The sequence below is a fragment of the Camellia sinensis genome, chromosome 5 (genome assembly GCF_055761805.1).
Source record: "Camellia sinensis isolate YWXY chromosome 5, ASM5576180v1, whole genome shotgun sequence".
Lineage (NCBI taxonomy): Eukaryota > Viridiplantae > Streptophyta > Magnoliopsida > Ericales > Theaceae > Camellia > Camellia sinensis.
This window is the reverse complement of record NC_138965.1, coordinates 93,982,945-94,010,552: the sequence shown is the minus strand read 5'-3', so window position 1 is coordinate 94,010,552 and position 27,608 is coordinate 93,982,945. Positions and strand designations below refer to the sequence as shown.

The 27,608-nt window shown below is 37.3% G+C and overlaps 1 protein-coding gene and 1 pseudogene across 20 annotated transcripts in view; both read left to right on the top strand.

The window, feature by feature from the left end:
- Positions 1 to 12,756, top strand: part of LOC145791538 (uncharacterized) — a 28,157-nt pseudogene extending 15,401 nt beyond the window's left edge. The window contains exons 2-3 of the transcript XR_014331159.1: positions 2,247 to 2,305; positions 8,931 to 12,756. The product of XR_014331159.1 is annotated as an uncharacterized LOC145791538 (transcript). The remainder of the gene's footprint in view (positions 1 to 2,246; positions 2,306 to 8,930) is intronic.
- LOC114307908 (uncharacterized) lies at positions 911 to 27,218 on the top strand. Of its 19 annotated transcripts, none has more exons than XM_082869280.1 (11): positions 911 to 1,051; positions 1,689 to 1,797; positions 2,247 to 2,305; positions 14,914 to 16,144; positions 19,526 to 19,698; positions 19,964 to 20,212; positions 20,310 to 20,537; positions 20,586 to 20,673; positions 20,778 to 20,868; positions 20,997 to 21,397; positions 26,773 to 27,218. In XM_082869280.1, the coding sequence occupies exons 8-10, from the start codon at positions 20,662 to 20,664 to the stop codon at positions 21,137 to 21,139; spliced, it is 246 nt and encodes an 81-aa protein (XP_082725406.1). In that variant the 5' UTR covers positions 911 to 1,051; positions 1,689 to 1,797; positions 2,247 to 2,305; positions 14,914 to 16,144; positions 19,526 to 19,698; positions 19,964 to 20,212; positions 20,310 to 20,537; positions 20,586 to 20,661; the 3' UTR covers positions 21,140 to 21,397; positions 26,773 to 27,218. The 19 variants fall into 19 exon arrangements, with proteins under 19 accessions (XP_082725406.1, XP_082725392.1, XP_082725398.1 ...); XM_082869266.1 differs by having other exon boundaries at positions 20,778 to 20,879; XM_082869272.1 differs by having other exon boundaries at positions 916 to 1,051; positions 19,964 to 20,216; positions 20,778 to 20,879.
- Positions 27,219 to 27,608: the final 390 nt, after the last annotated feature.

The window sequence follows — 27,608 nt, the reverse complement described above, 5'->3', positions numbered from 1 at the left end:
TTTAAATTTAATATAAAATTGAGTCAAGAATTAAAATGGCTTACCTATACTGCAAAAATTCTTAACTTTCTATCAAATCACACTTTCAACTTTGTAATTTGATCTAATTTTTATTTTAGTCTGAATTATTTCAAGTTAAATGGTTTAATTTCTATATTTTAAGTCTAATTTTAATTTGGTCATTTTGTTCAAGTTAGAAGTTGAAATTAATGATTTTAAGACATTTTTCAATCTTGTAATGCTATGTTTGGATTATGCATTTGAAAATATGACGGAAAATGAAGAAAATGATCCAAACATAGACTAAGTTGTACACATACGAAAAATTAACAGAAATGTCAAATTGAAGATGGACTTAAAAATGTATAAATCAAATTATTCAAATTAAAACAATAGAAATTTAAAATAAATTTAAGTCAATTTATAGGAGTGAAAAGTGAAAAGTTTTACACTAAGAATATTACTTTACTCCACTCAATTATAAATCCGTATATTTTAATCATTTCAACTATAAAAATATATCACTTTCATTTCTCGCAAACCATCTCCAAGTCACTTTCAAAATGAGTAGATTTAGGCTTGGTTTGGGATACACTAAATAATACAAAAAGTCAAAAAGTCACTATCCTATTTAAGTCACATCATCTTATTTAAATCACATCACCTCTCTAACACATTACATCAAACCAAATCCAAACACAACCCATATAAGCCAATAAGTCAAAAAATGTATTTTTTTAGAACATTCCAAACCAACCCTTATACGATAATAATTAAATAGATCATTACGGTTGAGTTTATAAATAAGTTTCAAAATGAGTAGATTTATACGATAATAATTAAATAGATCGTTACGGTTGAGTTTATAAATAAGTATAATTATAAGGGTGCAAAACGTAATTTACCCTTCTTTTACTCATAAAATCCTACAAATCGGAGACTCCCAAACAAAAAACCCTAGCCTCATACCCAGGGAGACAAGGGTGAAGGAAAAGCAAATTAGTCGCTGCAGAGTAGAGCAGCAGTCATCAAAGATCCGAAGCATTTTCAGGTAATTTACAGTCACCAAACCACTCTCTATTCTCTTTGTCGAACGATCTCAAAAGTTAAAAAAATCCCCAGGTTTAGAACTATTGGGTTAGGGTTCTACAGGAAAAAAAAAAACCCCAGTTTTATTTATTTGGTATCATTTTATAGATTGAGATCCTTTACCGCATGGGGGAATTAAAAGTTTTGCTGGAAATGGATTTTATACATATATATATATATATATATATAATCATAATAATAAAATTAGTCCATGGCTTTACCAATGGAGGGATTACCGATGCGTTTCTGCTCCTTATGAGTTAGAAAGTTAATTTCATATAAAAATGTGTTTCATGTCAGGTATACAGAAAAAAACATAATTTAGAGATTGATGAAACATTTTTTTGTATGTTGGTGTGTTCGTGTTAATTCTTCTACATATTTACCAATGTGTTTTTACTCTTTCCAAGTTAGAAAGGTAATTTCATATAAAAATACTTTTCATGGAAACAAGTAGAGTTGAGATGAATATCTAACAAAAACATAATTTAGAGATTGATGAAACATTTTTTTGCATGTTGGTGTGTTTGTTTTAATTCTTGATTTGTAATTAGTTGCCTGATAGATTGATGTAACTTGGGGTTCTTGTATATACACAGAGACTAGAGCAATTTGGTCACCTGGCTAAGCCATTCTTCATCACATTGCTTATCATTTCAAAGGATTGGGACTCAATAGGGACGAGAGACATGTCCCCTCAATCTCCGGGTAATTTTTCTACTTCATTGTCATTGTTGGACATGTTTTTCTTCTTATGGATGTACATACTTTGCTTTAGTTTATCTTGGTCTAGATTAAGGTTCACTATTTTTTTGGTTCTGAATTGTAAATAGCTTCCAACACTTAAAAACAATAGGGAAAATTACATATACTCCCTCGAGGTTTAGCAAAATTACAGATACCCCCTTGAGGTTCGAGAAATTACAAATACCCCTGAAGGTACTATTTGCATAACAAATTAGGGGGTAAATTGTTATGAAAATATAAACCTCAGGGGGCAATTTGTTATGAAAATATAAACCTCAGGGGGCTATCTGTAATTTCCGAAACCTCAGGGGTATCTGTAATTTAGCTAAACCTCGAGAGAGGTATATGTAATTTACCCAAAACAATAGTAAATGCTTTTATAATTGTTTTTTTCATTTGGAATAATATAGGTTTACTTAGAAGTTGAAAGTTTTGATGGCATGAGTGGAGTCGGAAAAAAGAAACTAAGGTATTCTTTGCATCTCATTATGCTGTGTGTTTTTTACTTATTCAATTGTTTATTTTATTTTATTTTATTTTTATGTAGTGTTTATTTTTTGTTTTAATTTTTCAATCAACAACTTATGAACTCTTGTAATAATTTTTCATATTTTACTTAGTAATTTGATGAAACATTTTTCTTGGAGATAATTAAAAATGCTTTTAATTGATTGTTTAACTTATGTATTGTTCGGTTGTTATTTCATTATTCAATAATTCCTCATTCACTGAAAAAGGTCAGTGTAACATTTTTATTATTTTATCTTTTAATTTTCAATCTCTTACCTAAATAGTTCCAGCTTTCGACTACCGTCTTAAATAATCCAGCCAAAGTTCTACAATTGAGAACAAAATTAGTTTTACATTTAAAAATAAATAAATAAAAACTAAAATGGTTACTTCTTTCAAATCCTTTGATGATTCTAATACATATTTTTTATCTTTGATTCCTGTTATTGCTAGAATAAGAGAATTCACTTTCTCCCATGTTGTTGCATGCCATGCTATATTTATAGCTTGGCTTACATTGCTGATTGGCTTCATTCAAATCGAGTATCAAAATAGATATGACTCTCTGTTCCAAACTCACTCGAAGAGCATGGAGATTTTTTTTATAGCAATATGCATTTATGGCTTGGCAGCCACTACAAGAAAATGCACTTTTGGCGACTAATTTTGGCGACTAAGAATTAATTTTGTCGGCATTGGTTCAACGTCTAGCTACTAAAATATTTTAGTCGATAAATATTTATAATTGGCGACTAAATTTCAATTTAGTCGGCAAAAATTTAATTTTTTAACGACTAAATAGGATATTAGTCTCCGTTAGTGTACATTTTAGGCTTAAAAAAAAATTTAATCTGTAATATTGCTTTTTCCTGACTAAAATATAACTTAGTTGCGAAAGAGGATGTTTCGCGTCCAATATTTTCGTTGCTGTTGAGTGATATTTGGCTACCAAAGCATTATAGTTAGCATAACTGATTCCTTTCCCGACTAAGAATAAAATTAGTCGCTAAAGGTTGAAATTTCAACGCGCACCATTTCTTTTATTGCTGCGCGCGTGTTGATCTGCTAGGCAACAGTGGATCACACACAACTTCACAACAGTGTATCACACACACACCTCACCAAATCTCATAGAAATTAGCGTCCCTCACCGTAGCCTACTGTACGGGTGACATTGCGACGGCTACTGCTACCGCCACCGCCACCGGCGCAAATCACCACCGTCGCAGCCGCACATCACAGGTTCTCTCTCTCGCTCTCTCTCACGCTCTGCTTCTCAGTCTGTCTGTGCGTCCGTCTCTCGCTCTCTCACACAGTCTATCTGTCTGTCTCTGTCTCTCTCTATGTCTCTCTCTTTGGCTCCCCCTTTCTGTGTTTCCCCCGTTTCTGACATTTTTGTTGTAGGATTCATTCAAATGTGGCTGTAATTGATTAAAAATTTTGAACATGATGTTTAATGTGTCTCTGTGTATATATGATGCTTTGTACACGTATTGCAGGCTTCTCTCTCCCTCTCTCTTGCTTGACCTCTCTTTCACAGTCTCTGTCTGTGTCTGTCGCTCTCTCTGTCTCTCCCCCCCTTTCTCTGTTTCCCCCTTTTGAGTGATTTACTTCTTGTGTTTTCTACACTTGCCTTGAATAAAGGCGCTTAAGGTTTGCATTGATTTATAGGATTTTCAAATTTATATCTATTTGAAAAATGACTTATGCCATTGATTTTTCTTTTACTATCTTGTTTCACCACCTACTTGGATATACTTGAAAAATGACTTCTTGCCATTGTTTGATGAATAATTATTAAGAAACTAGTGAACAAGAATATCTGGTGACATTAAACAGTGACTTATGTCATGGCTCACATTATCATAGTATATTTTCTCTTTGGTTGTTCAAATATGAATTTCAAGCAAACAAGATATAGAAAAGGTTAATGCAATTTATTTGAATTGTTTCTTATTATTATTAATTATGATAACATATTTATTAAGTAAAAATAATTAAAAAAATTAAAAAAATAATTGATTATCTCTAAATGTTTAAGGAATGATACTTTTCATTTCTATTGTTTAATTGTTAACTTTTAACTTATAATAAATAATATTAAATAGACTCAAACACAATGGTGGTGGCTCTATCCTCAAATCACTAGAATTAGACTAAGAATATTTTTATTTTGCTGTCCCTATACTCACGATCATTAGAGTATTAAAAATTTTACTAATTTGCAACCATATAGATACTATAAGATATAGAGATTTAACTATAGAGAATCATATATACTATAACTAACTCACCTTTCATTTTGTTCTGATATAGCTGGAAGTATCGACATAAACATGCATATAATTATAAATTTTACGGTGAAATATGCATATGGTGCTCTTAAAGTCGTGCTAGAGGGGAGATTTAATATAGGTTAAGTCAATTCCATTTAAGATCACTATATCAACATGTTACGTTGATATTCTTAACCATGATTAATTGCACAAGTCAATGAATCAGAATCATCTATTTCCTTGGAAAAGATGAAAGAGAAACCTAAACTCCATAATGAATGGATTTATCATTATTATTATTATTATTTTATTTTTAGCTAAAGTTATTTGCAAGGAGTGATGAACTGAAGTTGATGAATGATCATTTCAATTTAAGTTTAAAATAGCAACAAAATGTGAGAGATCGATGATTTCGATGTGCTTGTTCTTTTCTTAGAATATATTGATTAAGGCCGAATTGTACATCATTGAGGCCGTTAATTACGATCTCTTAACTTCACTTGCTTGTCAAAATGTATACTTTGTGTGTTGAATGTCAATCAAGTTGTACATAGTCGGAGCATAAAATGGGCAAAAAGACAGAATTTGGTGAGAGTTGACTTTGTCTGCACGTGCGTTGACTTTTTCTCGAAAAACGTGCCAGATGTTTTAAACCTGTTTGGAAAGACACCAGAAGTATAAATAGGCAAGAAAAAGGCTGGATTAGGGTTCTGGAGTTGTTTTGTCAAGAAAGGGAGGCTAGGATTTGAAAAGAAGAGGAACTTGAAGCTTCAGGCATGTCTCCTATGGTGGCTTTTTCTCCATCTACCCCCTTCCGCTCCTCCATGAGTGGCTAGTCTCCTTTTCTAGGATTTTGATGAAACCCTAGCCATGTAATAGGTTTTTCTTTTTGATTTTCAATTATGTAAAGGTTTGAACACTTGTATGATGTTTTAGAAGTTTCATATATATATTTTCCATTATTTCTTCAAATATTCGGCTTTCTGTGATTGTTGAATGTTTTCCATACAAGAGTTTTCTATTCTTTCACATTCAAGGTATGAGACAAATCATACTACGAGAGACGAGTCGCATCACTACTTTAGTTTAGAGTGAACGATTCATACTACTTGAGATGGTTCGTGCTCGTACATTGAACGTGATGATTTTCTTGTTAAATGCTTTGAATTTGTAGTTACGAAGCATTATTCTGTTCAAACCATAGCATAATTGTTTTCAATTTAAAAACCCTATTTACGTGACTAGTGGTGGACTTTTCGCCCTAGGTTTTTCCCCAATTCAGTAAATCCATTTTCAGTTATAATTGATAAATTAATTATTTAGTTTAATTTATTCGTTATTAAATTAGGTTATGATTAATCATTCTTTTCATCAAAATTAATTTAGGAATTTATCAATTAAATTAGTTTAATTTCACAATTGTCCCTATGGATCGATACCTAGACTTGCTATTATTCTGAAAGAATTTGGTATAGTTTAGTGTTTAATTTTGGTGTGTTCAACAACCCATCAAATTTTGGCGCCGTTGCCGGGGACTTCTGGCGAAATTAGTTAATTTAAAGTTATATTCTTATTTTAATTTTAAGTTTAGGATTTTATGTTTTCGTGTTGTTAAGTGTGCATAGCGTTTGAAATTGGAGCCATCACCGAAGTGCAAGCGGAGCGCAATCGAGCTTTAAAAAAAAAAACCGTAGCACTAAAGTACGTAAACAGAAGTAAACACTCGCAAGCAAAGCACCAAAGTGCTAAAAAGCAAGACGAAGCTCAATTAGAGGTTGGAGACAACGTCTACATGTCAAGCACCTGCAAGACGAGTAAAGCGTTTTCGTTAAGTATTTCTCCCTTTGGTATTTTGCTTTCATAACTTAGTGCACAGAGTCGGAACTTTTTGTGTGTGTGTGTGGGTAGTATATGCACGGGCATCGTTCTTGTCGCCCTGAATTGTGGAATTTGGACCTTGAACTAGAAAGGACTCTTCGGAAACTTAGGGCCTCTGCCCGTGTTCCTAGGCTTAAGTATTCATATTCATACATTAAGCCATTAGAGATGGTAGATCCAGATGTCCCGAATGTGCCTAACTGGACTCTTAAGGATTATTTCACACCCACTGCATATACATCATCATCTTGTATGCAATTACCCAGCACCACTGCTGCTCATTATGAGATTAAGTCCAGCACCATACAAATGCTTCCATCATTCCATGGACTAACTCATGATGATCCTTACAAACATTTGAATGAATTTCTGGAAATTTGCTCGACAGTGAGGATCCAGAATTTCACAAATGAGGTCTTAATGTTGCGATTGTTTCCATTCTCATTAAAGGATAAAGCCAAACACTGGCTGAATTCCTTACCTGCTAATTCAATAACAACTTGGGACCAATTACAACAACGGTTCTTGAAGAAGTACTTTCCCATAGGTAAAATCAACCAACTTAGGCGAGCCATCACAAACTTTGCTCAAATGGATGGCAAGCAATTCTATGAGACGGGGGAAAGACTTCGAGACCTTCTCCAACAGTGCCCCCACCACCAAGTGCCTGATTGGCAACTTGTTTAAACATTTTATTATGGTTTAATTGAGCCGCACCGCCAAATGATGGACTCATCCTATGATGGGACATTCATGTTCAAAAATGATGCCGAGGCATGGCAATTGTTTGAGAACTTAAGTGATAATTCCCTTCACCATGCCTCCGCAGCCCAGCAAGTCCGGCAACCAGTAGTTGGAGCCCCGAAAAGAGGGGGCATTTATGAGGTTGGGCAAAATCTAGAGTTAGCCTAACAAGTAGAGGCACTGTCCCACAAAATGGACCAATTATTAGCTACGGGACATGCCCCTACCCAGCAAGATTAGCCTCAATTTCACGAGGCATGTGTTATATGTGCGAGCCCTACTCATGACTTGAGTGAGTGCCTTTCGGCATCACAATTTCCGAAGTTAGTCCAAGAGCATGTGAATGTGGCTCAAGGATTCTCCAACCCGGGTAATGATCCATACTCCAACACATACAATCCGGGATGGAGAAATCACCCTAATTTTTCATGGAGACCCCCTTCACAAGGCATTTCTTACAATCCTCCACCACCAAGGCAGAATTTCAATAATTTTGCCAACCAATCATCCTACCGACACCCGCAACCTTATCGACCGACACAACCGTACCGGCAACCACAACCCCCGCCTGTTCCTCAGGGCAACTCTGCCTTTGAGACTCAGGTGTTGGAAGTTCTCTCAGAACTTAAGGGGTTAGCACTGGTAGTTCACTCCCACACTCACTCTATTGCCAAGCTAGAGGCCTAATTGGGTCAAATGGCTAACAACATGAATCGAAGAGAGGAGGGAAAATTACTAAGTCAAACTGTGGCCAACCCTAAGGAACAATACGGGGCAGAGAGTTCGGGTGGGAATGGAAAGCACCATGAGCAGGTGTAAGCAGTGATTAGTTTGAGAAGTGGGAGGGAGTTAGAGCCTCAGTCAGTTGCGTCTGATGCAACTAGAGCTAAGAAGGGTGACCACGGTGGTACACCCAATGAGAGCAAGGGTGAGGAGGAAACACTTAAGAGGGATGACTTAGTCCCTAACACTTTACATGAGCCCAAGGCACCATATGTGCCCAAGGCACCCTTTCCCCAATGCCTTGATATACCGTCCCTTTTTAATAAGAAGGCGGCATCTATGGAAGCAATGATGGAGGTCTTTAAACAGGTAAAAATCAACCTCCCTTTGCTGGAGGCAATTAAGCAAGTACCTTCCTATGCCAAATTTCTGAAGGATCTTTGTACGCAAAAGCGTAAATCTAGGACACGTGTCCCAAAAGGTCCTACTCACGGAGCAAGTAAGCTCCATCTTGTTGAATGACACAGCTTCTAAGCTTAAGGACCCGGGTGCCCCAACCATTGCATGCATTATAGGGGACCATTTCATTGATAGGGCCTTGTTAGATTTAGGGGCTAGTGTCAATTTGTTGCCGTACTCTGTGTACGAGGAATTTGGGCTTGGCGAGTTGAAGCCCACTACTGTCACTCTTCAGTTGGCTGACTGGTCCCTTAAAGTGCCACGTGGCATGATTGAGGATGTGCTAGTGAAGGTCGATAGGTTTTATTTTCCTGTCAACTTTTTGGTTTTAGATATGGAACCGATAGCCAGTTTTAGGATACAAATCCCGGTAATCTTAGGTCGACCTTTCTTGGCTACGGCCAATGCATGCATTAATTGTCAGACCGGGGTTATGGAAGTTTCATTTGGTAACATGCAAGTGGAACTTAATGTTTTCCAAGCATCCTAACAACCCCATGAGAGAGAGGAGTATTTATTTGTGGATGTTGTGGATGAGGTTGTGGAGGAAGTTTTGCCCTCCATTCTTGTAGAGGACCCTTTAGAGGCTTGTCTAGCTCATTTTAGGTTTGAAAATTTTGATATTGATGGGTCAGTTGAGGAGGTGAATGTCTTGCTTAATGGTTCTTCTGCACCGAATTTTCCTCCGTGGAAAGCCCGGTTTGAGTCACTTCCTCCTCTGTCGAGAGAGCCTGCCATACCATCTTTGGTCACACCATCTACACTTGAGTTGAAGCCACTCCCGGCCACACTCAAGTATGCATTTTTAGGGCCTCGGGATACTTTACCAGTCATCATTACATCTGACTTGACTGTAGAGCAGGAGAGTCAGCTAATGAGTGTTCTCGTGACACATCGGAGTGTTATAGAGTGGTTAGTGGCTGATTTGAAAGGGATAGATCCCTCCGTGTGCATGCATTATATACACATAGAGGAGGACATCAAACCTTCTCGTGAAATGCAACGAAGACTAAATCTTAATATGAAAGAGGTGGTGAAAAAGGAGGTATTGAAATTGTTGGATGCGAGTATTATATACCCCATCTCGAATAGCAAGTGGGTGAGTCCCACACAAGTGGTGCCCAAGAAATCGGGCATCACTGTTGTTGAGAATGAGAGAGGAGAGTTAGTCCCCACACGAATCACTACTGGTTGGCGAGTGTACATTGATTATAGGAGACTGAATTCCTCGACTAGGAAGGATCATTTTCCCTTACCTTTCATTGACCAGATCCTAGAGCGGTTAGCGAGGTAGGGTTTCTACTGTTTTCTTGATGGCTATTCGGGGTATAATCAAGTCCCAGTGTACCTTGCTGACCAGGAAAAGACCACATTCACATGCCCTTTTGGCACTTTTGCTTCCAGGCGCATGCCTTTTGGGCTATGTAATGCACCAGCGACTTTTCAACGGTGTATGATGGCCATTTTCTCTGATATGGTGGAGAAATTCTTAGGAAGTTTTCATGGATGATTTTTCGGTGTTTGGATCGTCTTTTAAGGAATGCCTTAGGAACTTGACTAGAGTGTTGGAACGATGCACTGAGGCAAACCTAATTTTGAGTTGGGAAAAGAGCCATTTTATGTTCGTGAGGGTATAGTGTTAGGACACATTGTGTCCCCTCGAGGTATAGAGGTAGACAAGGCTAAGGTTGACCTCATTGCAGGCCTTCCTCCACCCAATTCCGTGCGTCAAATTAAGTCTTTCTTAGGGCATACAGGTTTTTACCGTAGGTTCATCAAAGACTTTAGTAAGATATCACGTCCTTTGTGTAGTTTACTGGTTAAGGACGTGCTTTTTATCTTTGATGAGGCATGCTTAAAGGCATTTGAAACACTGAGAATGGCCCTGACCACCGCCCCAATCATGAAATCATCAGATTGGTCACTTCCCTTTGAAATCATGTGTGATGCCTCCGATTATGCTGCCGGGGGCTGTGTTGGGCCAAAGGGTCAATAAGGCACCATTTGCTATATACTATGCTAGTTGCACTCTCTCGGATGCACAATTGAACTATACTACCACCGAGAAAGAGTTGCTAGCTGTGGTCTTTGCCTTAGATAAATTTCGGTTCTATCTCCTAGGTTCCAAGGCCATAGTCTTCACTGATCATGCCGCTTTGCAGTATTTACTATCAAAGAAAGAGACCAAACCTAGGTTAATTAGATGGATTTTGTTGCTTCAGGAATTTGACCTAGAGATCCGAGATAAGAAAGGGTCTGAGAATGTGGTGACGGATCACCTCTCCCGAATCCTCGTTGAGTATACTAGTGACCCTCTTATTTTGCATGATTCGTTTCCAGACGAACAACTCTTTGAGCTGTCACAAGCGAGCCTCCCGTGGTTTGCACATATTGTAAATTACTTGGCCAATGGGCAAATTCCGCAGAATTGGTCTAAGCAAGACAAAGACCAATTCTTTTCGCAGGTCAAGTATTACTTTTGGGAGGATCCGGAGTTGTTTAAATATTGCTCCGGCCAAGTGATCCGACGGTGTGCCGGAGAGTGAGGTGCATAGCATTCTTACATGTTGTCATTCTTCTGCATGTGGCGGTCATTTTAGTGGGCATAAAACAGCCGCCAAGATTTTACAGAGCGGGTTTCATTGGCCCACAATTTTTAAAGATGCCCATCAATTTTATAGAACTTGTTTGCGTTGTCAGCAAATGGGTTTGATATCTCAGCATGACATGATGCCAATATCCCCTATTCTTGTGGTAGAGATATTTGATGTTTGGGGGATTGATTTTATGGGACCTTTCCCGTCGTCATTCGGGTTTGAGTATATTCTCTTGGCAGTCGATTATGTGTCTAAGTGGGTGGAGGCGATAGCTACCCGAACAAACGATCATAGAGTTGTAATCAAATTCTTGCATGAAAACATCTTTAGTCGTTTTGGGTTTCCTAGAGCCATAATAAGTGATTAGGGTACGCATTTTTTGTAACCGGTTCCTTGAGTCGGTAGTCAAGAAATACTCCATCACTCATAAAGTTGGCACTCCTTACCATCCTCAAATTAGTGGCCAAGTAGAAGTCTCAAATAGGGAGATAAAAACACATAATAGAAAAAACGGTGAGGCCAGATAGGAAAGATTGGTCACAACGGTTGATTGATGCATTATGGGCCTACCGCACTGCTTGTAAGACACCCATTGGGATGTCACCATATAGGGCGGTGTTTGGCAAAGCTTGCCATCTCCCGGTTGAACTTGAGCATCGAGCATTGTGGGCCATAAAGAAGTTTAACTTCGATATGGCCGCGGCTAGGCTCAACCGGAAATTGCAACTCAATGAGTTGGAGGAAATTCGGAATGATGCTTATGAGAGAGTTCGAGAGTTTTCTAAAGCTCGGACTAAAGAATTCCATGACAAGCACATTAATAGAAAATCCTTTGAACCCGGCCAAAAAGTGTGGCTTTTTAATTCAAAATTGAGACTCTTTCCGGGTAAGCTAAGATCAAGATGGGATGGCCCCTTTGTGGTTGTTGAGGCATTTATTCATGGCGCCGTTGAGGTGCAAGATCCAAAGACTGGCCACACTTTTAAAGTGAATGGCCAAAGATTGAAGCCATATATAGAGGGGATTGGGAATGGGGAAATGATTGAGTCCATTGCTTTGATGGACCCGTTTTACTATGATTGATAGATTAATTTCTTGTTTTTTTTTTCTTTCCCTCTTATTTTATTCTGTTTTTCTTTGTTCTTGATGTGCTTCATTTGCGTTTAGGAGACTTTAAATCCTCTAAAGGTGTAATTCCTTTGGTGTTAGTCGTGCCCGAACGGCATCTGACGGTCTGGTATAGCCACCTAACCGTGTTTGTAGTGAGTTCCTAGGAGACCAACTGAGACGGTAGAAACTAGAGTTCGAATGGCAAAGCTTAGAACACAAAGGTTTGGAATTTCCGAGATTAGAGTATGGTTTTAATATCCAGGGGTGTGGAGATTACTTCAAAACTACCCCGGCTTGAACTCTGTATGGCAGCCCCAGAGGTTGAGGTAGCTTTATGCGCCTCGATTCTGGATACCGAATCAACCTACTTTGTCACCCTGTTGGAGAATAGGGAAAGTTACAAACACAGTTAGGGAGAAAAGTAGTCCCCATAGTTTTCGTGTGAAGATTATACCTCTAGTGGGTATTCCGTTATTTTCTTATTTATTTATTTATTCCGGATGTCAAATGAAGGTAGAAATAGTTTAGCATGCTTTGGGTGGTACTCGATTTTTAATTTCTTATCTTTAATCTTTTAAAAATATACATATACATATACACAGAGTTCTTTTATTAAAAAAAAAAAAAAATTCCGCACGTGCGGCTCAATTCCAAATCCAACAATTGCACACTGCTTTAAAAGCAGGTGCGAAGAGGCGTGCGTAAACCAAGCCGCACATGCAGTTTGAAAAGAAAAGGAACTTGAAGCTTCAAGCATGTTTCCCATGATGGCTTCTTCTCCATCTACCTCTTTCCACTCCTCCATGAGTGGCTAGCCTCTTTTTTTATGGTTTTGATGAAACCCTAGCCATGTAATAGGTTTTTCTTTTTGATTTTCAATTATGTAAAGGTTTGAACACTTTTATAGTGTTTTAGAAGTTTCATATATATATTTTCCATTATTTCTTCAAATATTCGGCTTTCTGTGATTGTTGAATGTTTTTCGTACAAGAGTTTTCTATTCTTTCACATTCAAGGTATGAGACGAATCATACTACGAGAGACGAGTCGTATCACTACCTTAGTTTATAGTGAACGATTCATACTACTTGAGATGGTCCGTGCTCGTACATTGAACGTGATGATTTTCTTATTAAATGCTTTGAATTTGTAGTTACGAAGTATTATTCCGTTCGAACCATAACATAATTGTTTTCAATTTGAAAACCCTATTTACGTGATTAGTGGTGGACTCTTCGCCCTAGGTTTTTCCCCAATTCAGTAAATCCATTTTCAGTTATAATTGATAATTTAATTATTTAATTTAATTTATTTGTTATTAAATTAGGTTGTGATCAATCATTCTTTTCATCAAAATTAATTTAGGAATTTATCAATTAAATTAGTTTAATTTCACAATTGTCCCTGTGGATCGATACCTGGACTTGCCATTATTCTAAAAGAATTTGGTATAGTTTAGTGTTTAATTTTGGTGTGTTCAACGACCCATCAAATTTAAAAAAAAAAAAAAGACGCCGCTCCGCAATCACTCCAGACTTTGTCCCCCTCTCTCTCTACCTCTCATTATTTATCTCTCTCTCTCTCTCTCTCTCTCTCAACCCCACAACCCACCATCACCATCTTCTTCCTTTTTCTTTCTTCTTCTTCTTCCTTCTCAACCCTCCTTCCTACCATCTCACCGCCGGCATCACTATTTTCTCTTCGTCCGACAAATCTTCGGCGACAACCATTTTTTCCCGCGAATCTCCATTCTTTTTCTCTTTTTCTCTCATTTTTCAAGGTAAAATTTACTTTTTGTTTAGATTTGTGAACATAGGAGGAGAGAAGTAAAGTTTTGATTTTATTTTTATATTATATTATATTATTTTATTTTATTTTGTTTTTGTTTTTATTTTTGTTTTTATTTTTTATTTTTGTTCAAATCTTGATCTTTGTTTCATACCAAAAATAAATAAATAAATAAATAAGGGATTTTTTTTTATACTGCTTAGCCATGTTTGTTGTTAGTTGTTTATTCTTTCTATTATTTTATTTTATTTATTTAGCCATGTAGGATACTAACTTAGCCATGTTTATTTAGTTTGTTCATCATACAAAAAACAACAAAAAAAAAACAAACAAAACAAAACAAAAAACAAAAATCTGCATAGGAAGAAGATGAGAGCTGCACGTGCGGTCAAAAAAAAAAAAAAACCTCAGAAATAAAGGTACTAATAATAATAATAATTTAGTTTTTTTTTATTTACTATATTTGTTTAGTTTAAATAGTTTAGTAGTGATTCTCATTAGTTTCATTAGTTAGTGGATTGTTTTTATTTTTATTTTACTTGTTTAGTTAGTGATTTTATTTTTACTTTTATTTTTTTATTATTATGATGTAATTGTTCATTTAATTGTTAAGTAGTTTAGTTTTTATTTTTATTTTATTTTATTTTCTAAATTTTTATTTTATTTTATTTTATTTTATTCTATTTTCTTCTCTTCTACTAACTTAAAAAAAAATAAAAAAAAGTTTAGTTTATTTTATTTTATTTTATTCTATACTTTAGTTTATTTTGTACTATAGTTTACTTCTTTTATAGCTTAGTTTAGTTTATTTAATGTCATTTTTATTCATTCATTTAATTCTTTTCATTTTTATATAAATAAATACAAAAAAAAAAAAAAAAAAAATTTGGTGCGAGTTGCATGTGATACATCAGTGGGCAGACTTGTGTTTTAATATTTTATTTGATTCTCATGCTGGTTTCACGGGTATATGTGTTTGTTGGTGTGTGCAGGATATGAGTCGACGTGTGTCTGCTCGGGCCTCCAAAAAGGGCAGAGGTTCCACCTCTTCGGCGCCACCACCGCCACCGTCACCACCATCCTCGCCACCACCACCGAGTGACTTGCCACGGCCGGAGTGGGCTTCACGCCCTCTTCACAAGCTCACGCAGTTCAACATTCCATATTTTCAGCGTGACATGGACACCACTTGGGCTGTTGAGCAGCTCCAACTCCGGCACCAGTTGGGCGTTTGCACTGTGGCAGCGCCCACTTATCCTCGTCTGGTACGACTTTTCTACCAGAACCTGTATGAGTCACTCACTGAGGATGGACTGCTATCTACCATTGATGGTCATATTGTCCGCATCACCTCATCCATGATTGCCATCGCATTAGGGTTTTTCGCCAAGCCAGAATATCAGCCCTTCCCGGAAGTTGAGGATCGACAACCCATACATAGCCTTATCCAGCAATACTTCCCGGGGGCCACGGTGACAACAGTTTCACATGCTTGCGGCGGAGCAAGCTGCCTAGCCACTTGCTATTCATTGATTTCGTGGTCCATAAGAATGTCCTTTCACTTGGGCATAGAGCTAAGCACCGTTTGGAGTTTGTTCGGGTTTTACACCGTTATCAGCATGGCTATCAGGTCTCGCTTGAGCATATCATCTGGATGCATTTGCGAAAATTTCTACGAGAGGCAGTTCGGCCTGAACCTATGCAGAACCTGACTTGGCCACTGCTATTTGCCAATTTGTTGACACTTGTGTTTGAGCTGAACGGCCTCCCCATTGCTGAGAATGAGGAGATTTATAGAGCGTATCCAACTTTCGGTCAGCGGGAATGGCAACATAGCATATCTCGCATCCCGCAGCAGGTTGGTGCCCCAGTTGATGAGGCCCAGGACCCCGTACATGACCACCCACCTCATCTTGTTCCCCCCTCACCTCTCCAAGGGGACCCACTCTACATGACTCGCGAGGAGTACTTACAGCTTCAGCACTCTGTGGATTAGGTCCACAATACTCTTCGTGATCACCACTAGAGTCTCATGGAGTTGTGCACGGATTTTCAGGCGCATCGAGACTATTCTCAGGCGACCTTCGACCAGCTACACACTCGCCAGCTCGACATCCAGCAACGGGTTCAGGATTAAGCCTTTGAGACGCGATCTTTGATGCAAGCCTTCTTTGCCCAGCATTTCCCGCCACCACCGCCACTGGCTTCTCCGTAGCACCCACTGTATATTGCTTTATCTCTTTTATTTTTATTTCTTTTCAGTTATTTCCTCTTCTCAAGAAAAAAACAAAAAAAAAAGTTGAGTGTGTGTTATTATATGCCTATCTGGATGTGCACTTACAATCTCTGGTAATCTTCTCTCATTTCTCTTTACTTTTCCATTGCGGACAATGTCATATTCAAGTTGGCGGATGAGGATTGTATTTTCTTTTGTGCATTCCTATTTGGCTTAATCATTCATGCTTATACCTGTTTCACTTGATTGCATTGCTTCACTTGATGTGACTTGTTACTAGTAGGGTGATGATATTTTTATATGTTAATTGGGGAGCATAGTAGACTTGTATGAAAAGGATTTATTGGGTAGATACTTGCATGTGATGTTTGCATTAGGGGAGTCATTTGTGCTTGTGGTATTAGTACATTTGTCATAAGTATGTCTTAATTCACATGAATACACTCTCATAGCGGTGACCTCTTTATTATAATCCCTGGTGTATATCATTAATAATAGCTAGGTTGCAGAAAAGAATAAATGAGGAGCCAAGATTCTCTACACTTGTTTGGATTCATAGCCTTTTTAACTCAGGTTATTAAGCCCGTAGGGGTGTCTTTACACCTAGTGCCCTAAAACCGTCTGGTTTGGGAGTCATTGGCCCAATACTTGCTACATGGGTTAATTAGAAAGCAGAAGGAACTTAGACATTGCACAGTTAAGGGAAAAAAAAAAAAAGGAGAATAACTTGTTCGGATTCATAGCCTTTTCAACTCGAGTTATTAAGCCCGTAGGGGTGTCTCTACACCTAGTGCCCTAAAACTGTCTGGTTTGGGAGTCATTGGCCCAATACTTGCTACATGGGTTGATTACAAAACTTAATGGATCAAAACATTGCACCATCATTTAAAAAAAAAAAAACACTTGAGAATCTTGGCTGCAACAGGTTAGTTTTTCTGTATATGTTGAGTGTTATCATGAGTTACACTGGGCTATTATAGTGGACAGTTAACTAATATGGAGATTGCACTTTACACCGAGGGTACTGATGATTTGTCTACTAGCATGCACAAGGACAGGGGACTTTACTTTTGTATTAACTGAATTGTGGTTTTGACTCAATAGGTTCCTTTGTCCATTGTGCCTTTAATGACTCATTATGTTTTAATATCACGCTGTAGTGGCACATAAGTTGATTGCTAGGTGGAGTAATTTGGTTAATTGTTGGGCGTATATGAATATGAAAATGTTTGTGGGTATCATTTCTGGAAACCCTCACGAGACTTTACTCGTCCACTTGGGATAACTTTGTGGTTTAAAGGCTTGTTGCATATGCTAAATGCAACCGTTTTCTCACGAAAGAGGAAATAGCTAGATTTTGTTTAATTTTATCTCTTTTTTATCACTTGCTTGAGGACTAGCAAGTTGTAAGTTAGGGGATGTGATTAAGGCCGAATTGTACGTCATTGAGGCCGTTAATTAGGATCTCTTAACTTCACTTGTTTGTCAAAATGTATACTTTGTTTGTTGAATGTCAATCAGATTGTACATAGTCGGAGCATAAAATGGGCAAAAAGACAGAATTTGGAGAGAGTTGACTTTGTCCGCACGTGCGTTGACTTTCCAGCTCGTGTGTTGACTTTTTCTGAGAAAACGTGCCAGATGTTTTAAACCTGTTTGGAAAGACACCGGAAGTATAAATAGGCAAGAAAAAGGCTAGATTAGGGTTCTGCAGTTGTTTTGTCAAGAAAGGGAGGCTAGGGTTTGAAAAGAAGAGGAACTTGAAGCTTCAAGCATGTCTCCCATGGTGGCTTCTTCTCCATCTACCTCCTTCCACTCCTCCATGAGTGGTTAGTCTCATTTTCTAGGGTTTTGATGAAACCCTAGCCATGTAATAGGTTTTTTTTTTTATTTTCAATTATGTAAAGGTTTGAACACTTGTATGGTGTTTTAGAAGTTTCATATATATATTTTCCATTATTTCTTCAAATATTCGGCTTTCTGTAACTGTTGAATGTTTTCCATACAAGAGTTTTCTATTCTTTCACATTCAAGGTATGAGACGAATCATGCTACGAGAAACGAGTCGTATCACTACCTTAGTTTAGGTAAACGATTTATACTACTTGAGATGGTTCGTGCTCGTACATTGAACGTGATAGTATTCTTGTTAATTGCTTTGAACTTGTAGTTACGAAGCATTATTCCGTTCGAACTATAACATAATTGTTTTCAATTTGAAAACCCTATTTACGTGACTAGTGGTGGACTTTTCGCCCTAGGTTTTTCCCCAATTTAGTAAATCCATTTTCAGTTATAATTGATAATTTAATTATTTAGTTTAATTTATTCGTTATTAAATTGGGTTATGATCAATCATTTTTTTCATAAAAATTAATTTAGGAATTTATGAATTAAATTAGTTTAATTTCATAATTATCCCTATGGATCGATACTTGGACTTGCCATTATTCTAAAAGAATTTGGTGTAGTTTAGTGTTTAATTTTGGTGTGTTCAACGACCCATCAATATATATATGAACGTAGAGAGTGAATTAAAATGGGCATCAACCCCAATTATCATTAATATTAGTTCTTTTCTCTCACAGGGCATAGAACCAAACGACACTGAGGATAAATTTCAAACCTTTTGAGATATACATATGCTATATCTAAAACTCAGAATGTGTTCTTGCGATTTTGGGTTAAACTAACTGTAATAGAAAAGAAAAATGAAAATGAAAATGAAAAAACTGAGAAGCAGTGAAACATCTTCATGATCTCTTCAAACAAAGACCCTACTTTTCCTACACACACACACTCTTTCTATCCCCCAAGAAGTGACTGAAAAACTACTTCACAAGGAATGGTAAGACCCATGTCGTGATCAAACCCGAACTCTTCTTCGACACGTTGAAGAAGGTTCTAGAACTCAGGATGAGTCAAGAGAGAGATTGGATGTGTGATAAAGTCTTGATGTATGGCTTCTAAATTTCGATGTGTGTTCTTGGTAGTTATTTTGTCTTTTTATCGTTTTGTTGATGTAATGGGGAAAAGGATTAAGGAGATTGTTGTTCTGTATGTGTTATGTAATTAGCTGAGAGTTTAGTCCTTTTGTTTATATTGTTGTTCTTGTCATCATGCTGAGCTATATTGTAAACTTTTTCGCAATGTTGAACCTGTTAAATTGATGAACCTCGTCATTTGACATTTATGCTTAACATTGGTTTATGTACAACACTATTACTTGACAATCATTATCAATTATTTTCCTATTGTTGTCTTCTTGTAATTTTGTGAATACTTTAGCTTCTGTAAACAGTCCATATTGGTCATAATATCGATGATGCATGTGGTGTTTATATATCATGTTTGCAACTACTTTGCAGGTACCAGCATGGTTCCTGGGACGAAGACAGGGTGACGTAAGAAAACAACAACTGACCCATGGCATCACCCTCAGGAACATCTGCACATGTCATTGTCACACCACAGACTTTATCCGATGAGACACAACCGCCGGATGACACAAACATTTGTGGAAGAGACACAGGCGCACGGCGTACGTAAGATCATTATACGTTTTTGTTGCATCTTCAGGGTTGACTGACTGCGGACTACAATGTTTATTCTTGTTTTTGGTAGTTTTGTAGGTGTGTTTCGGCCCCTAAAGATAACTTTATTTGACTTAACCAAATGATTTTTCTTCATCTAGAAAGACAATTTGCTTGGATGATTGTTAAATTTAATATTAATTATTGTCGATTATATGTTTGGGGCACTAATTGCATGTGAAGGCCTTACACTTGTTGCCCCTTCTTGACCAGGGAAAAGTACGTCAACTCGTGTACGTGGTCCTACAGTCGGAAAAGGAGTGCAAAAAAGGATTGTGAGAAAAAAAAGGGGAGAAACTACATGTATATGTCAATCACATGCTGAATGCCCTCACTAGAGGGAATGCCACGCCTGCAACGAATGAGTTGGGCTTGTTGATAAGGCGGGTTGTGCCCTCTGAAGGGAGTGAAGTCATGGAAGAAAATTGATCAGAGTATCAAAGATGCTGTAGTACAAGCTGTGTTAGTAATTTCTGACCTTAAACTAAATGTCTTCATTATGTAAAGTTGCAATTGCTGCATTCAATTTCTGTAATACGTCACACACTTATGCTTGCAGGACACGTTTGAAATTGGTGAGGATTTTCATACTGATCAGCAAGCTCAAGAGATCGTTGATACGAAGGCGTATCTCTTGTACAAGGATTAGTGGTACACCCTGAAGCAACACTTCGAAAAACTTGTCAAAGAGGGTGTTGATGACCCATATAGTCATCCGCCTACAGGAGTATGCTTGGATGATTGGAAACACATGATTGATGTGGCTTAGAAGGATGATTCTCATTTGGTAATGCATTGATATGTACTAATTCTTGAATAATTCTTTTTTTTTTAGAAACGCTCTAAAGCTGGCAAACCGAAGTTTGCTACCGTACAATCACACTAGTGGATCTCGCTCCTTTCCAATAGCAATGTCGCTCATGGTGAGTTAGATACATTTGGAACAGATTTCTCATCACTTATGTATGTAAGACGAAAGTCATGGTTACTATTGTGACAAATTAATTTTGTTATTTGAAACTAACAGGTAGATGAAAATGGGGAGTTGGATTTTTCGGAATTTTATTTCAAATCACACAAATCGAAGAAAACAAACGAATGGATTGATCCCAAATGTGGTGAGCTACATGTAAGGAGTAAACTCTTTTTACCAATTGTATTTAATATTAATGCCTATCTTAGCACAAAATTTCATGTGATTCTTTGTGCCTTTGTTGAATAGTCTACTTTTTTTTGGTAATGACAGGATGCAATGGTGAATCTACAAGCGACAGCCACGGATGCGGGGATCCCATTGACACAGGAGGAACTCTCACGGCAAGTGCTTGGACAGAGAAAGAATTACTTGCGTGGATTTGGGATAGGCCCACGACCCTATTCGCCATTTGATAGTGCGGCACGATCTCGTGACAAAAAAATGGAGGCAATGCGATCTGAGATGGAGGTTCTTCACGAAAATTTGATGAAGGAGAAAGAAGAGCGCTAGACAGATCGTGAAGAGATAATGAGGGAGAGAGAGGAGTTGATGAAAGAAGTAGAAGGAAAAAAAGCAAGGGAGGCGCAACAAGAACAACTGAATCATTTGAACTCTATGGTTTTACGACTCTCAACACTGTTGGAGGGTTCAGACGGTCATCGTCGTATTTGGTAAGAAGAATTTCATTCATATCATATTAAAACTTATACAAACTTAGATTTACATATTCACTAAACAACACTATCTCTTTGTTGTGAAGCATGAGGGCAAGAAAAAATCATGCAATTGAAGAATTAAAATTTGTGTAGGTAGAGAGGGCCTATCATAGTGCCCGTTATGCAATTTTGACCTTGAATGCTTCTATCACTGATCTTTTAGAGCTAGACTAATCTCATTGGAGTTGTTATTTGTATTTTTTTTATTTTTTTTTCATTTTGTCAATAGGTTGAAATTTTGATCTTTTAGATGAGGCTTATTGTCCAAGAATTGTTGGATGTTAATTTCGGTTTTTGAGTCCTATAATTTGTTACACAAAAAAGAAGAAATGAAAAATCTTAGTGAAGACTCAGGTAATGTTGTTGGACACAAGTAACAGTTTTTAGTCTCTTTTAAATGAGAAATTATATTATCAAAGATTAAGCATAATTACTCAATATGATTAAGAAATGTTGAAAGAATAAGGAAGTTCTCAGTGCTATCCTAGGGAAAGTAGTGGTATGGTCATGGCAATTGTGTTTCTAGCATTGAGCCATTGCATCTGTATTGTAATGAACTTATAGAAAGTTGCAAACAATCTAGTCAACTGTGCAATGTCTACTCTCATCATTCCTCGTCAACAGTTAATCTCATTGTACCTAAATTTTCTATACAGTTAGAGAAGTTTGTAAACAGTTAATACAATTCAATGTTTAGGGACTACAGATGGTATTCCGCCAAACAGTTAATACAATTCAATGTTTAGGGAGTACAGTTAGAAAAGTTGCAAAACTCAAAAAAGACATTCAGAAATTGAATCTCGATAAACCAATTAAAAACAAGGGCTCAAAAACCAAAATTAAAATTAATATTATAGCAACATAAACTACATATTGTGCCTCCACATAGTTATGATCTTAGGTTACAATAGAAATGTACTCAATGGTATAAAAAATTGCGTCACTTGCTCGGCAGGTAAGTTCCATAAACAAGACTGCATCTGATTTGCCATGTCTGCTGCTTGATGTTGTCTTTTGTTTAATGGGCTTCAAAATATATTTATTAATGCCGATTTGGTGTAGTGTATTTTTAATGGAGTTGCTCTCTGTGACAATACAAATTTAATGTGCCAAATATTATTATGGCTACTTTCTAGCTGGAACAATAGACACATGGAGATTCTTTTGTTTGGCACCAATAATACCAATGATGTGCTGTTATATTGTTGTAATACTATCTGTTATCTGCATATCCATTGAGCTCACTGTCAGGATAAGTCATAGAAAATTCCCTTAAAAAGACTGTTTCGGGGGTGAAAATTGAAAACAGCCCTCGAACGACCATGTGCCTGACACGGACAGCTTCCCCATGACAAATAGAACTTGTGACAACTGACGGAATGTAATTTGGACCCGTAGGTGGAGAGTTAGAGCCGAATACGCCCAAAACTTAGTTGGAAAAGGGCATTTCGGAGGTGAAAATTCAAAACAAGCCCCGAACGACCGTGTGGCTCACGCGGATAGTTTTCCTATGACAAATAGGACTTGTGACAACTGACAGAACGTCATTCGGACCCGTAGGTAGAGAGTTAGAGCCGGATACGCCTTAAACTTACTAGAAAAAGAGCTTTCCGGGGGCGAAAATTCATAATAGCCCCCGAAGTTATGAATTGTGTGTTTAAGATTTGTGCGTTTATTGTCCAAAAGTTATGCCTACCTCTACAAACTGATAGAAATTTGAAATTTACTTTAGTTGTTTGGAAGTCCTGTGAATTTCAAATTGTTTCCTAGTATTTGATATTCTTTCATGTAGAATGATTCTCTTTCTCTCTCAGTCTCCCCCAAATTCTCCCTCAGTGAGCACTGAGACATTCATGAGTGGATAATTTTAAATTGACTGAAAAGGGTCATCCAAGTCACCCTTATATAGATCTCTTGATGTCTCTATATAATAGGTCACAACTCTTCCAAAGTTTAGAACTTTTTGCAGAGTGATAAGGTACAAGGGGTTCCAACAATATTGTGGTGTGGTGTGATCATCCCATTGGCCATCATATTGTTGTATGCCTCAGGGGTAGAGCCAGGGGGGACCAGCAGGGGCCCTAAGAAGTTTCTGTTACATATAGCTGTTTACCAAAAAAACTTGGAAATACCAAGCAGATTCCTCATAACCACTCTTAAAATTTTGAATCTTTTTATTGAATAGCTTCTTTTTGGAATTCACAAATTTAACCCCTTTTGACAACTGTAAGGTCACCACCATCTTATTATTACATGACACCATTTGTAAATTTCCAATCATTTTGATAAAATAAGAGGACCATTTTGTACAACAAATGTCAGTGATACAATATGTATCTACTTTATGTACTCAACAGATTCACTTCTCCATACCCTCTCAATAGTGCAACTCAAAGAAACCAACTTAACAAGGAAAGAGCAACATAGAAAACAAAAAACGAAAAACCAATGCAGCAGCCCCAACAACTCAAAGATAGCAGCCATTTAACCCCAACATTAGTGCAAAACAGATCAGCTAATTCAATCCCAGCAACAATGCAAAACAGAGCAGCCACCCATAAACTCCCACCCAGAACCATCCGCGATGCTGACTCTGCATGGATTCTACACAAGGAGTACACATAATAAAAGCACTAAACACCCAATCAACTGTGTAACAGTCCCAAAAACAATGCATTTCAGAGCTGCTTTGATACTCACATTGCAGGAAATATAATCTGATGGACAGCAGTAAAGCCATTGGCATAGTTTTCCATATCAGCCATTTGAACTTCTTAAACTTAAACCCAGCCCACAAATTAAGAAGCCACTCAATTGACCCAAGCACAACCCCACTGAATACCCCACCAATCCACTGAACTAGACCACATTGTGTCCGGATTGATGGACACAACAAAAGCACATGATTAACAGATCAATATCGTAATTTCAAAAAATACAAGTGTTACAAACACTCCCACTAAGTACACCAAAACTTAGTCGAAAAAGGGCGTTTCGGGGGCGAAAATTCAAAACAGCCCTCGAACCATCGTGTGACTCTCACGGGCAACTTTTCCATGACAAATACGACTTGTGACAACTGACGGAATGCAATTCGGACCCGTAGGTTGGGAGTTAGAGCTGAATACGCTCAAAACTTAGTCGAAAAAGGGCGTTTTGGGGGCGAAAATTCAAAACAGCCCCCGAACCATCCTATGGCTCTCACAGACGGTTTCCCCATGACAAATAGGACTTGTGACAACTGACAGAATGTAATTCGGACCCGTAGGTTAGAGTTAGAGCTGAATACGCCTTAAACTTACTCGAAAAAGGGCGTTTCGGGGGCGAAAATTCAAAACAGTCCCCGAACCACCGTGTGGCTCCAACAGACAGTTTCCCCATGACACATAGGACTTGTGACAACTGACGGAATGTAATTCGGACCCATAGGTTGGGAGTTAGAGCTGAATACGCTTTAAACTTACTCGAAAAAGGGTGTTTCGGGGGCGAAAATTCAAAACAGTCCCCGAACCGCTGTATAACTCTCACGGGCAGCTTCCCTATGACAAATAGAACTTGTAACAACTGACGGAATGTAATTTGGACCCGTAGGGTGGGAGTTAGAGCCGAATACGCCTTAAACTTACTCGAAAAATGGGCGTTTAGGGGGCAAAAATTCAAAACAGCCCCTGAACCACCGTGTGACTCTCACGGGCAGCTTCCCCATGACAAATAGGACTTGTGACAGCTGACGGAATGTAATTCGGACCCATAGGTTGGGAGTTAGAGCCGAATACACCTTAAACTTACTCGATAAAAGGGGCGTTTTGGGGGCAAAAATTCAAAACAGCCCCTGAACCACCGTGTGACTCTCATGGGCAGCTTCCCCATGACAAATAGGACTTGTGACAACTGACAGAATATAATTCGGACCCGTAGGTTGGGAGTTAGAGCCGAATACACCTTAAACTTACTCGAAAAAGGGGCATTTCGGGGGCGAAAATTCAAAATAGACCCCGAACCGCCATGCGACTCTCACAGGCAACTTCCCCATGACAAATAGGACTTGTGACAACTGACGGAATGTAATTCGGACCCGTAGGTTAGGAGTTAGAGCCGAATACGCCTTAAACTTACTCGAAAAAGGGCGTTTTGAGGGCAAAAATTCAAAACAGCCTCCAAACGGCCGTGTGACTCTCACGGACAGTTTTCCTACGACAAATAGGACTTGTGAGAACTGACGGAATTTAATCCGGATCCATAGGTTGGGAGTTAGAGCCGAATGCACCTTAAACTTACTCGAAAAATGGCGTTTTGTTGAAATGCCCATTGTTCTTCAGATTCGTACAAATAAGATGAAAGAAAATTCTTTTCTTGCTCCGAATGTGAACTTGCAGGAGCTTGGTATGTGAGTTCTGCATTTTGTTAGTATTTGTTATTGCCATGATAGATCAACACATGATTGGTTCTGCATTTTGTTAGTTATTGTTGTTGCCATGTTAGATCATTCAACAATTGTTATTCTTTTCTACTTTAATTGTCTTTTCTCAGACTGGAATGACACTATATTCAAGTATTGTTAGTTAAGGTTTTTTGAGCATCTGTTTTGAGATTTTTTGTGGTTGGAAGTGTATAGTGAATACAATTATTTATTAGAGATGTAGAGTAATGGAAAATTAAGGGAAAAATATTCAGAAACCAATATTAACTCATTTTACGCCTTGTTATATTATATTAATTTCTTGCATGTACACTAGTGTGTTATATTATATTTAAGCTTTTATACAAGTATCAAACTCTGAATGGTGTTTGTGAGGCCATGTGCTTCATGAGATATCAAGTATTCTTTTTTGATGAACCATTTATAGGTGTTTCAACATACATTTCTACATATTTACTTTTGTGATTGAACTTTATTTTTGTTATTATTTTTCTCACATGTTCTAATATCCTAAATGAAATGGCACTGACCTACATTAAGAAGTAGGGATAGTTTTATATCCAATCTAATGATTCAAGTGCCTTTTGCAAACAATTAATGAGGAAGTTGGTAAAAAGAATACTTTCTATTCACATTGGGCTTTGATATTGGTTTAGCCACAGAATTTGGATAGATATTGTATACAAATAGAAGATTGTTACATTAGCTTTATGTTAGTAATGACAGATTTAGTAATGATTGTTCTGCATTTAACAATGTTCCTTATAACAAAAGACTTTAGAAAGACTGATAATTGATTCATCATGGAAGGTTGCTTCTTTGATATGTCATTTGTCACTTGTTGCCAAATTCATTCATGAAATTGGGCATTTTTGGGTCCAATTGCTAATTTTTTTTTTGTTTTTTGTAGATGACTTTGTTGCATGGACTTGTGGATAATCCATTTTGGTGTATGGAGAAGAAATTTCACTTTTGTATAGAACTAATAAAATACTTTTGTCGTCTCCGGCTTTTGTGCAGTTCACTATTACTAATACAGAAAACTTTTGGCAGCCAACAGATAATTACTGGCATGGTACATAGATCACCTTCTGTCACTGTACATATATGAGTTTTTGTCGTGGTACATAGATGTACTTTTGTCTTGGTACATACATCACCTTTTGTCGTGGTACAGATTACGATGGTAATTTGTACCATGCCAAATGGTCATTTCACATGGTAGTAAATGTAATTTTTGTATACGGAGGGCTTTTATTTTTGTATGATTCTATATTTTATATGGAATTATTATTTTAGTTTGGACAATAGTTGGTTTGTATGTACTTTGACAGTTAAAGTTATTTATTTTTTGTATACAGATGCAGATTGTGGAATGATTGATAGTATATGTATCATTTTATTTATATAAGTATTACAGGTTGCATGGAATATAGACAGGTTATGAAGAAATTATAATATTTGCAATAAAACGTAATGTCATGTTTTTTACGATTAAAAATTGTAGCAAAAAAAGAAAATCAAACATTTGGCGACTAAAAGTTTTGTAGTCAAAAGAAAATTAAACATTTGCCGACTAAGACATTTTGTAGCTAAAAACAAAAGTTGAATAAAAACACTTTTGCCGATTAAAAATTTAGTAGTAAAAAATGTTGGAGTTTAGGCGATTAAATGTTTAGTAGTCAAAACAAAAATTATTTGCCGACTAAAATTTTAGTAGCAAAAAATGTGAGAGTTTAGGCGATT